Source organism: Cimex lectularius, unplaced genomic scaffold, assembly GCF_000648675.2.
Source record: "Cimex lectularius strain Harlan isolate CLEC.00 unplaced genomic scaffold, Clec_2.1 scaffold64, whole genome shotgun sequence".
Classification (NCBI taxonomy): domain Eukaryota; kingdom Metazoa; phylum Arthropoda; class Insecta; order Hemiptera; family Cimicidae; genus Cimex; species Cimex lectularius.
In genome coordinates this window covers 872705-885096 of record NW_019392702.1, presented here as the reverse complement: position 1 = coordinate 885096, position 12392 = coordinate 872705, and the positions used below count along the sequence as shown (strand labels likewise).

Sequence of the window (12392 nt, the reverse complement as noted above, 5' to 3'; positions counted from 1 at the left end):
CATGTCGGGAGTGTGTTCTTTGTGTGAAATGACTTTTGGCTTTACGTAATTGTTATTATTGTGTGAAATGGACGCCCATCTGTATAACACTGTTGTCAATTTGTATGTAAAGGTAAGTTAATATTAATCTATTTTTGAGGACAAATACAATTTTTTGTTATTCTTGAGTAGTGGAAGGTCTACATGCAATATTTTGACGAATCTGTGAATTATGAACTTAATTACAATTGTTATTTTATAATTTTGTACTGGTTATAATAGCCGCAATATTTAACAAGAACAAAGACATTAAATATTACAATTTACTATAATAATAACAGATAAAGAGTTTATGGTTGAGGGAACAACCAAGGGCATCGCCGGTCCTCCGGGCATCGCTTTCTTGTACTTTTCTGTGTAATACTCCTTCTAAACCATGCGTCATCTTGCGTTTAGCCATTCCAGACCGGATTTTATTACTTATATAATAATAATAATTTAACAATAGAAAAGTACTTTCCAGCATCGCATTTTGTTTCAATAAATAATTTGAATTTTCTTACATGCAGATTGATTATTTTCGTGTTTTTGAAAAGTAGATTAAAGAAATAATAAGAGACAGAGTTAAAACCCTGGGCCCCGGAAAAAATGAAAAAGAGGATAGGCCACACTGGCCTTACCCACGGTACCACCTCATTGGAAAGGACCCAAGAAGTGCCCTCTGTGTGGCGCAGTTGTCACAGTGAAATACGTTTTAGAAGATTACGAACGATTTGCAAACATACCTGAAGATATGTCATGTGTTCTGAGGCATGTCAGCGACTATAAAGATAATCTCAATGCATATGGGCACATATAAACCTCACGTTGTATTACATACTCTTATGTGAGGTAAGGGCTCGACGGCATCCGTTGAGCCTGTCCAGTGTGAATGTATTTATTAGCGTGAGTGGTTATGTATGAGTAGACGGGTCTGCCGAGGAATATCGAGTACTCCGCAGATTTGTCAAAAATTTAGGTTAGTTAGGTTAAAGAATAAGTGGAGTGTGATAGGGCGGTGAAACGCTGGGCACTAAAAATACTCGGTGTCTTGTCATTTTTATTTGTAAATACGGCATGAAAGGTTACTCAAGATGAACGTATTTATTGGCGTGAATGACGGGTGAATCTCACCTGGCCGACTCCCAGTTAGATATAGGGGTGGGTATTCTGGGTCATTTGTACACTGAGACCTACCAAGCATAGGTTACATTAACATCTTATGAGCATGTAGCATGAGTGTGTATGTATGTAATATGAGTTCTAGGAGTATTGCGTGTGGAAGATAGGTAAATAAACATAATAATAACAAAATACTAATAAACATATGGATCGTCTAGCAACTGTAGGTATATGACAGAAACCAGATGAGAAATGGAGAAAAGAATACATATTTTCGCAATTTTAAAATAACGTGAGAAGGACAAATATGCGAGGAGCCGGCAATGACCATATTAATTAGCCGGCAAAAAAACAAAAAGTTAATATTAGTTTTTTATTCCAAACATTACGATACATTATCATGATATTGTAGCGAATATTAGATCAGAGTATCATAATAATTCACTCGAAAGACAAAAATATTCGTAGACGGTGCAAGAAGGCAAAAATCGTCATAAAGTTTTTACATCTAATCTTACAAATCGATCTTCTCTTTGTTTCGATTAAAATTCTATTTTTTAAGGGTCTGGCATGCAGAGAAATTTTGCTCGATGCGTCCCGCCTAATTGAGGGGTTCCTTGGCTCTATATAAAGAGCGTGTAGGAGCGCGGCAGCGAGTATGGGGTCCACTGTTCGAATTTTGAAGAAAACCATTGTTTTATTGTCTATAGTTTTGTGTCTAACATGTATCGAGAATGAATGCATTTTTTGGCGGTGAGAGGGCCGATGGCTGAATATTGAGTACTCCATCGACTCTCAATTAGGTTAGTAATAATAGGTGTATCATTATCTTGATTATAGTCAATAAATGTCGTACAAATTCTTTGTAATTTATCCATTAAGGTGTGTGGTTGACACATGGGCACCTGCTTTTGGGCCAAAGCCCGCGCAGGTGCCTCTTATGCAGAGAAAGGTTGCTCGATGTGTCCCACATAATAGAGGCGTGTCCTTGGCTCCATACAGAGAGCGTGTCGGCATGCCGCCGGATTTAAGAAGAGTCCTCGAGCACGGTAGCGAGTTTCAGAGTCCCCTGTTCCGCTTTTTAGGGGAAATTGGGGTTTTTTATTGTATATAATATGTCTTATGTGTTATGTGTCTATATGTTTTGTCTGTGTGCATGTATTTATTAGCGTGAATGGCGAGGGGTGAGGGTGAATATAACGTCATCATCGCCCCTCGAACGATGAAAGCGAGTGAGTGTGTGTTCGGGGTCGATGGCGGAATATTTATAAAAGTACCCCATCGACCCCAATCTAGTTTAGTTTAAGTGTAGGTCGGTGGAGGAATATCAAGTACTCCACCGACCAAACGGAATGAGTGTACTGTATGGATGTATTTAAGTGTATGAATGTATTTATTTGTATGAATGTTGTGTTTGAACGGGTATAGAATATAGAATATAGACTTAGTGGGGGGCTGAAATGATAAAAAAAAAAAATAATAATAATAATAATAGGTGTAAAAGGTCATGGAGGAATATCGAGTACTCCATGAGTGAACGATATGAATACAGGAAAATATGCATTTAAGAATGAATGAGGGTGTGAATGGGTTTGGATCTAAGAACCGATTGCGTTGGGACCTGAAATGACCTAGCTTTTACAGCTTTTGGAGCTCATCCTCGCCGGCTGGACGGTAAGACCGAGGGTCTGTTGCCAATTCATTAATCAATTCATGCAAAATGCAGGTAATTTATTGTAGATTACAAAAGGTGGAATTGCCAATGGACAGCAAGAAGTGATAGGCTCAGCTCTGCACAAGTGTGTGCGGATTTGAGCTTATATAAATCCAAAATCCAAATTTAAAAAAATCTAGTATTGTAATGTAGTATTTTTTGTGTCTTAGCAGAAACCGAAGAGTAAGCGAAAACAAGTCGTACAAACATTACATAAAAGTAAACACATCCACTCCTGGTCACAACAGAGTTACGCTAAAGAAATATTAAAATTATCAGAAAAAACTTATAATTTTATTGCAGAGACTTAAAAAAACATAAATTTATTTTATGTTACTTCTTGATACTCTGAAATAAGTTCTAACTGTCCTAAGTCCCATGCTCTACTTTTAGTACTAACGGATTATTTAAATAAGAACCCAATGTTTATTAATGTGGTTGCAATATTCATATTTATTTTATTCTATAAGAAAAACCTTATTCTATAAGAACAACAGACACGAAGTTTCCAAGCTATTTTATTTTCTGTATTTCATTTGGCTAAAAATAAAAAAATATGGAGCGTTCAACGCACAATAATGCGTTGTTCCATCGGTTTTAGACTAGAACAAAAATCCTTGGCAAAACGTTAATCCTATTTAAATGTTTCAATCATCTAATCTACAACATAGCCTTTATTCTTCTATGAACATCAACCAGAAGATGCTAAGTGAAAAAATCATGATTCGTTGTCTCCAAGGCAGTGCTGGAAAAGTGCACCGTAATACTGCAGTGTTTTGGCGTTACACAACTGTTAAAAACAAGCCTCACGTAATTCAGCATTTAGCGAGAGTGAATGCGGATGACTCGTGGATTTTCGGCCACTATTTTCACCTTTAAGCGACGCCGAAACTGGCTATCAAAGAAATCTTGATGACGGGAATATCCGGCCGAGATTAGATTCTCGTGATTTGTCAGAGGCCCAGGCTAAAACGTGTGACGACGATTTACAGTTCTAATAGATTCGATTGAAAAACAACACAATACTCGATTGTTTCATAAAATGATTCGTACTTGCCCAAATTTTAAAAGTGCTTTGCACAATGGAATTGTCCTAAAGGTATGGGATAATCTAATATGCCCATACATTGTCTTTGGTGTCTGTATATTCACAGTTACAAAAGATTTAATGATGATACACTACACGTGGAATCTTTGGCCAAAAACCCATTTTCAACGTTTGATAGTTTCGCAAAATTTTATGGCTTGTACTTGCTACAAATTTCCCTTTGCTTGCCACACTTGGATTTTTCCATTGACTTATTGGTGTATTTACTTTCCCAAAAGTCCTGGAGAAGGATCACTACAAATGTTATTTTTGAGGAAAGCTACTTACAGTGCTTGACAGTTTCTTAAAATCTAATGCTCTGTAACTTGGTAAAACTTTAAAAGATTTTTGTTCGCTCGGATCCTTCAAAAGAGCTATTGCTTCTGGTGTCGGTGTATTTACAGTTCCAAAAGAATTGGAGAAGGATGACTACATATCCCAACTTTGACCTAGACCTTTACCATGCTTCGTGGTTCCTTGTATAGACCTACTGGTTCTGATTTTAATGTATTTACAACTCAAAAGAGGAACGATTTTGGTAAAGTACGACTACAAGTGCCATTTTTGTCAAAGCTCTTTACTTTGCAATGCTTAATAGTTTCTTAAAATCTGATGCTTTGTACTTGATAAAATTTTAAAACTTCTTTGTACATTCGGATTCTTTAATGGAGCTATTGCTTCGATGTCCGTGTACTTACAATTACAAAAAAGGAAGGATTTTGGTGTAAGATCACTACAAGTGCTATTTTTGACAATACCTACTTGCCATGCTTGATAGTTGATTTTGTTGTTTGTACTTGGTAAAACTTTAAAATTGTTTAGCACACTCAGGTCTTTTCATAGAGCTGTTACTTCTGATGTCTTTGAGCAAAACCAATTGGTAATGCTTGATAGTTCCGTCAAATTGTATGCTTTATACTTGATGAAACTATAAAAGTGGCTTTCCTTGCTACTTGGATGTTTTTATAGAAATATTGGTTCTGATTTTGATGTATTTACAATTCAAAAGAGGAATGATTTTTGGCGAAGGATCACCACAAGTGTCATTTTTGACAAAACATGCTTGATAGTTCGGTGAAATTTGATGGTTGTACTTGGCAGAACTTTAAACGTTTTTAGCACACTCGGATCTTTACAGAGAGCTATTACATCTAATATCGGTGCATTTATAATTTCAAAAGACTTGAAGAAGGAGCTTGTGACATCTTTGAGCAAAACCAATTGGTAATGCTTGATAGTTCCGTCAAATTGTACGTTTAGTACTTGAAACTGTATAAGTGGCTTTCCTTGCTACATAACTCCTTCTATAGCACTATTGGTTCTGAATTTGATGTATTTAATCTTCAAAAGAGGAATAATTTTGGTGAAGGATAACTGTGTGTCATTTTTTACAAACGATACTGTTACTACTATTCGATACTTTCTTAAAATTTTATGCTTTGTACTTGGAAAAATTTTAAAAGTTTTTAACTCCGATCGTTTCGTAGCGTTATTATTATGAAGTCGGTGTGTTTATTCTTTTATTAATATATGTTCAGTTTTCTGCACAGTTTTGGTAAAGAATCACTAGAAGTTCATGATAAAACTCACAATGATTGATCGTTTAATAAAAGTTGACGTTTTGTACTTCCCGAAATTTTAAAAGTTCTTTGTACTCTGTGATTGTTCCGTGCTTCTTTTGGTATGTACTTACAGTTGCGTTTTTTAACGATTTTGTTGAAAGTGGCATCTTCGGCTAAAACCCAAGCCAAATATGCTTTCAACTTGGTAAAACTATAAAAGTGATTTGAAATTTAGCTTTTTGAAAAACTAGTTTTGATCAATAGAAATAGGGAACTCGATTTTTCCGGCTAAAAACGTACTTTCGACTGGCCTACACAGAAAACCTTTAGAAAGTGCTGTTTTGCCATTTTTTTGGCAATAATGTTTTATGGGGTTGTAAATAAAATAAAATATACTAAATTATGTTATGAACAAAACGGTTTGGGGAAAATTTTAAGCACAATGATAACTAATTATGAAAATAGTTACGAGTTTATGACACTTCTGTACGGTAGGGGCAGTTTAATTTGTATTTTTCTATGCAGTCCGATTTATTGATTTGTTGTTTGACTGTTTGTTTAATAAAAAGCTGTCGTTTAACCCAATATTATTTTATTGCTATAAAATAGGCCACAAAACAGAACAAATCTAAGTACACTGCTGTCCTAAAAAATCAAAAACTAGTCAAAACTCCTCGAGAAAATCCGCTTTTTTTATCGTTATTCCCTCAAAAGTCGTCGGTAAACCGTTCAACTCTCAGAATGTAATTAAAACGCCGGAGGAAAATAATGGCGGGAGTTTAATGACCTCGATTTTCCCATTCTTTTCTTTTACCGTTGTCTCGACGAATTATCCTCTAGGTTAGTAGCATTATCTTTGGCATTAAAAACTTTAAATATTAATTTTTTGGGACAATTATTATAATAGAAACCTAGAACTGGAATGGGCATTATCATATCATTTTCTTTTAGAAATTTCTCCAAAACCATTTAGCAAAGAACAAAACCTGATATAATTTCAAGTATGAAACAATATAATAAGATGAGAGAGTGAGTGTGTGTGTGTGTGTGTGTGTGAGAGAGAGAGAGAGAGAGAGAGAGAGAGAGAGAGAGAGCGAGAGAGAAGGAGATAGATGAGACTTATCCTTTATTTATACGTAATAAATAATTAATTTTTTGCTTTTTTATAACCAGAAAAAAGTACAGTCTAAGGCGATCAATCTAGAGTCACTGAATAACATCACCCAGCAGTCAACAAACAATAACAATTCAACCACCAACGATGAAGAACTGGGCGCGGTTTCAGCTCCAATACAGGTAAATAATTTAATTACGTTCGTTCTTATTTATAAAAACTATCTGCGATTTTTCCATGATTGTCCACTATCAAAGCTACAGAAATCAGTCTTAAGTATTACATGGAGAAGCTAAATTTGTTTGCAGACTTTTAAGGGCATATAGTTCTACTTAACTTGGACCTTTTAACTTGTCCTTTTAACTTATGCTGTTAAGAAATTGTTCTCAATATTTTAACAGCATAAGTTAATAATTTTTGAGATCCTAGTGGTATCGAGACTAGTGCATGCATTTCAAGCTCAACATCGAATTAAGTCCTGGCTACAAAATCACTGATAGTCTGTAGGTGCCATGCGCTTTGATTTCATAGCCAAGTTCATTTAATTCTTTCTCAGCTTTTCCTACCCAGCGCCGGCCGGGTTTTGTCATATTGTGACACATTTGAACGATTGCTTAACAGTTCCCTCCTTGTTGGATTAAAAAATGGATCCCATCCAATATGCAGCCACTATTATTTTTGTCGGATGAAGATTCTGTTTTGGCATGCTGCATTCGACATCTAACCACTTATCGGGATGTTATTTTATCTTCAGCAGCTGCCATTCATTAGATCATACCCCCTGTATATTAATTTTTTTGTCGTTTTACTAGGGTTAATGATGATACATGATTCAACGACTCAACTGTTTATTTTAAACTTCTCTTTATGATCAATCCTTAAAAAATAGACGTAGTTATTAAAATGGTCAGTAAGTAATGGCTGAAGAAGTCAACTACCTGTTTCTCATCAAAACACTTTCTCCCATTGCTATAAATTTATCTAGATGAAGAAGCTGTTGGATCACATGGCCAAATCCAAGAAATCGGCGATCTTGGATAGAACGAATTAGTATGATAAAACAGTGCTTCTGGAGAATTTGGATATGATGGAGACAGACGGATATTCAAGGAGCTGGATATTCAATTCAAAAGGAAGTAAAAAAGAACGAGATCCTGATTTGCCAAGAACAGATCACCCAGCTAATGAAGAAGGAAAAAATCCGTAGAAAATGACAAATTTTTAAAATAAAAAGGTGAATAAGGTAAAGCCAAAAAACAAGGTTGAGCCTTGAAAACATGGATTACGAGATACAATAGTTCTGGCAGGAAGTTTTCCACATGTTGTACATTGGAAATATCTGCCAATATCAATTTTATCCTTTCTGGTCTTTTAGTAGATCCATTCTTTTCGTTATGTGCTGCTTTATGCGGCGGTGGTTCTCAGTCCGAGTATGTGTAAACTTCAATTTTTTAATTCAGCTATTTCTGCTGCAAACAGAGATGTTAGAAGGTTTTTTATCATCTCAAGCTCTAAAGGACCAAAAGGCCATGCTGGAGATGATGAGTCTTCAGGATAAGGCAGCACCTGGAGAACAAGAACCTAAAAGAGAACCAAACAGAACGTATAAACCCAGTTGACATCAGATTCAACAGGATTTCTGGGTTGTAAAAAAGACAATCTGCACCACCTGGGTGTCTATGATTATAATCGCATTAACGGGCGGAAAGGAGAAGTTGGTATGAATGGGCGTTTGGAACCTAGAGGATCACATGAAAGACAAGATCCAAGGTGTTACCAATGGGTGTATAGTATAAGAAAGGGCGTTATGAATCCCAGAGCCTCTAGGATGGCGGTCATGACGGCAAATACGAAAACAAGGAGAAATGGACAAGACGGAGAATCCAGGACTTTATAGAGACATGAGCATGTTGAGATAAAGCTGGAGACCCACAAGATAACCAAGACCTCAAGTATTTGAAATTTCTTATCCTGATGATGAAAGTGGTACGGAAGAATATACAAACTTAGAATAAGAGGGCAATGAACGGATGTCCAGGAAATATATGATCTAGATAAAGGTTCATTTTAAGGATAAATTGAAGACTGGATCAGTTAGGGGTTAATAAAGTAAGACATTATATACCCCAGCATAATCCCTTTTTTTCCATTCTCCCCGATTCCTCTTTTACGACTGATATTAAATGGAATTCTAATCTTATTCACACCAACTACTGATATTCCATATACATATAATATGTATGGTATGTATTCGCTTAGTTCACATAATTATTGTATGGACTAATTTTGACCCTCACTCGGATAGCGACGGTTTCGTTCATCGCCCCCACACTTTGTTCGGCTTAAGTTCTTGCATTAGCAAACCGTTAAAAAGCTTTCCTGCCAGTGCCAATGAGCTTTTATATTCATTAAGCTGAGCCTTAAAATTGGACGAGGCCATGTGGATCACCGGTATAATTTAGAAACAGTGCTGCGCCCATGAGTAATCCAAAAGATTGCTTTTGTTCATCATAATAATACGCTTAATATTTATTGCATAAAATATCGATTAATCTGTCACGCTACCTTTAAATATTTTTTAAAATAAAATTTAAAATCAGTATGAATTTATTTTGGTAAACTAAACCTTTTTTTTTTTAAATAAAAACTGAAAGGTATTTTTCAACTTCATTTCAGCTTAGAAATCGACATGTCTGGAGGAGGTCCGAAGTCGTGGAGTGTAATGTACTATTCAATTGAAAATGCCTTTAATCAGTTTTGTAGGGATAAAAATAACGATAGTTTGTATAAATTATCATGTCGATGATAGTTTAAATCAAATTGAGCTTTAAAATGTTATAAGGACTGTTATACATCAACTATCTGTATATTTGTAACGAATGATCTTTTTTTTTCTTCTTTTCTTTATGTCACTAAAAGACCCATGGGTGGTGAATTTCCAGAGTGTGGACATTTCTTTCTCCATCCATTTGTCTAGTTCCGTTTTTAGCATGCTTTAGGTCGTGCCAATTTGTAATTCTGGTCTGTATGGCTGCCCCTTCTTTTTGCTAGTTTGTCGGCCTGTTTGTTGCCTCCAATCTCCCGTGTCCTAACACCCATATCAGAATCACCAGATCATCCAGGAGTTGAAGATATGTTAGGCATACCTTGGCCAGTTGAATATTGAAGAATCGAAAGATTCCAGTACTGCTTAGCTGTCTGAAAATATGTGTACTTGTGCACTTTTTAATCGAATTTGAGTATAGTGTGGTATTACACGGATCTCAGCTTAAAGAATAAATAGTGTGGGGCTTAAAGGTTTTACTTTAAGAATTTGGGCCTTTTACTCCGCCTTCTCTCCATGCTCCATCTATAATGCAATAAGACCCCACTTTATCAGTTTTTTAAATTTTGTTTTAAGAGCCTGTTTTGCACTTATGCCTGGATGTATTCAGTAGTGTCAATCCCAATGCCAATACCATAGCCGAAGTTGGACAAGTATGCATTACCCTCATGTTCTTCACAAAATTAGTAGGCAAGCCAACCTTCAACGGTAAATCATCCCAAAGTTCACTGTAATATTTAGGCATGACGCTGGATAAAAATCAAAATTGATGGAACACAAGTAAAAGAAAAGAAAAAAGGAGCTGACATCCAAATTTTGATTCCCAATTTTACCTAGATATTTCTTTTTTCAGGTTAGTTCAATCCTTCATGTTTTTCATAAAGTCCCTCGTGTGTCATAATATGTTAATCCTTTTGGAAATTTTATTGCAACATTGTAAACACTATGAGATTCGTTTGTTTTTTATTGTGACTGTAAGCAAAAAAAAAAAAACACATTAAAATAACTTAGAATATAAACTTACGAGTTTACGAAGTTCTAGTCTAAAGTTGAAGTAAGATTTTCTAGGTTCTGTAAATACTGACAGAAATGGTGCTTACAGAAATGTTGCCCCTACTAATGGACTGAAAATGAATTTAGTTAATTTCCCCAGAAAAAATTAAAAAGCTCATAAAAATTAAATTAGATATCCATGTTCTTTGGCTTGCATTCTTCAAGAAAGTGGGTAATTTAAACATTAAAATTAATTTTATGAAGTTTTGTGTTTTATTACATTCATTTTGTATTAAAAAGTCTTTTTCGTTTACTTTTTATTACTTTCACTATTTTTTAATACATGTTTCAAAAATATTGATTACTATTTTCTAACAGCTTGTAACCGAAGAAAAAAACAATTTAGCAATTAAACGTTATTTTACATTGGTGAAAACTGAACTTTGAGAAATTATGTATATGTGTTTATATTAATTTAGAAATCGTGAGATGCGGTGTGGTGTGATGTAGGTTTCAGAAAAACATTTTCTTAATCGTGCCAACGTTTCGATCTTTATTGAGATCATCTTCAGGGCTCAAAGTATTTGTCTTCTGTGTAATTGTGCCATTCTTGCGTGACGTATCGAGAGTGCTTGTGTTTGTGTGTGTTTATAGCTCTTAGTTGACCGGTTTTCTATAAGCATCATATCAATCAATATTTCACGAATCTAGGAAACCTTACTTAAACTTTAAAAAATAATTTTGTAAATTACACATTCACTTAGAATGTAAACTTTTACAAGTTTACAAAGTTCTAGTCTAAAGTTTAATTAAGATTTCCTAGGTTCTGTCAGTACTGACAGAAAAGTTGCCCCTACTAATGAACTATAAACGTATGTAATTTCGTAAAAGTTATATTCTAAGTGATTTTTGCTTAAGGAGACAATAAAAAACAAAACAAACGAATCTCATAGGGTTTTTTATGCTCTTTTCACTGGTGCAATCGAATTAAAACAGGATTAACATTTTATGAGATAAATTAGACGTTATGGAATAAATTGTGAGATTCCTCCTGTGGTCTGCGGGGTGATAAACATAGTTTTACGTAGTCCATTTGGTCTGCCTATTCCTATTCTCTCTGATATTTGTCAGATGGATAGGCAGACCAAGACGATAGGTAACTATCAAACAATAGTTTTATGGAATAAAATTGTGAAATTTTGTAATAATATAATAATTTTACATATAATTTATATCCCGGTGACCTAGTGGATTCGGTGACTCGGGTCTATTTGATTTGTGCTTACTAAATTGTCCTATTGGTACTTAACATTTTGGTTATGTAATTTTGTAAATTACACATTCACTTAAAATGTAAACTTTTACAAGTTCACAAAGTCTAAAGTTTAATTAAGATTTCCTAGGTTCTGTCATTACTGACTTAAAAGTTGCCCCTACTAATGAACTGTAACCACATGTACGTAATTTCGTCAAAGTTTATCTTCTATGTGATTTTGCTTAAGGACACAATAAAAAACAAAACAAACGAATCTCATAGGGTTTTTTATGCTCTTTTCATTGGTGCAATTTAATTAAAACAGGATTAACATTTTATGAGATAAATTAGACGTTAAGGAATAAATTGTGAGATTTCCTCCTGTGGTCTGCGGGGTGATAAACCTAGTTTTACATAGTCCCTCTTGGTCTATTCTCTCTGATATTTGTCAGTCGTGGATAGGCAGACCAAAACGATAGGTAACTATCAAACAATAGGATTATTGAATAAAATTGTGAAAGGTTGAAGTAACCTGAAAAGTGATATATCTCGAATACAATTGAAAATCAGACTTTAGACAATAGGGAGTTTTAGTTCAATCTGGCGTCGGTTGTCTGTTCATTGGACAACCTGTACGCTTAGTATGACTACTACTGGATTTTTTTAAAGCTAAGCAACATTAAGCATAACCACATGTTTTTTA

At 34.9% G+C, this 12392-nt stretch overlaps 1 protein-coding gene across 6 annotated transcripts in view; it reads left to right on the top strand.

Annotated features, from left to right (window-relative positions):
• The window catches only part of LOC106672326, a 37915-nt gene continuing 25523 nt past the window's right edge, over positions 1–12392 (top strand). For all 6 annotated transcript variants that reach the window (XM_014403669.2, XM_024226170.1, XM_014403667.2 and 3 more), the window contains exons 1-2: positions 1–112; positions 6677–6799. In XM_014403669.2, coding sequence (XP_014259155.1) covers positions 68–112; positions 6677–6799 — 168 coding nt within the window. In that variant the 5' untranslated portion in view covers positions 1–67. The remainder of the gene's footprint in view (positions 113–6676; positions 6800–12392) is intronic.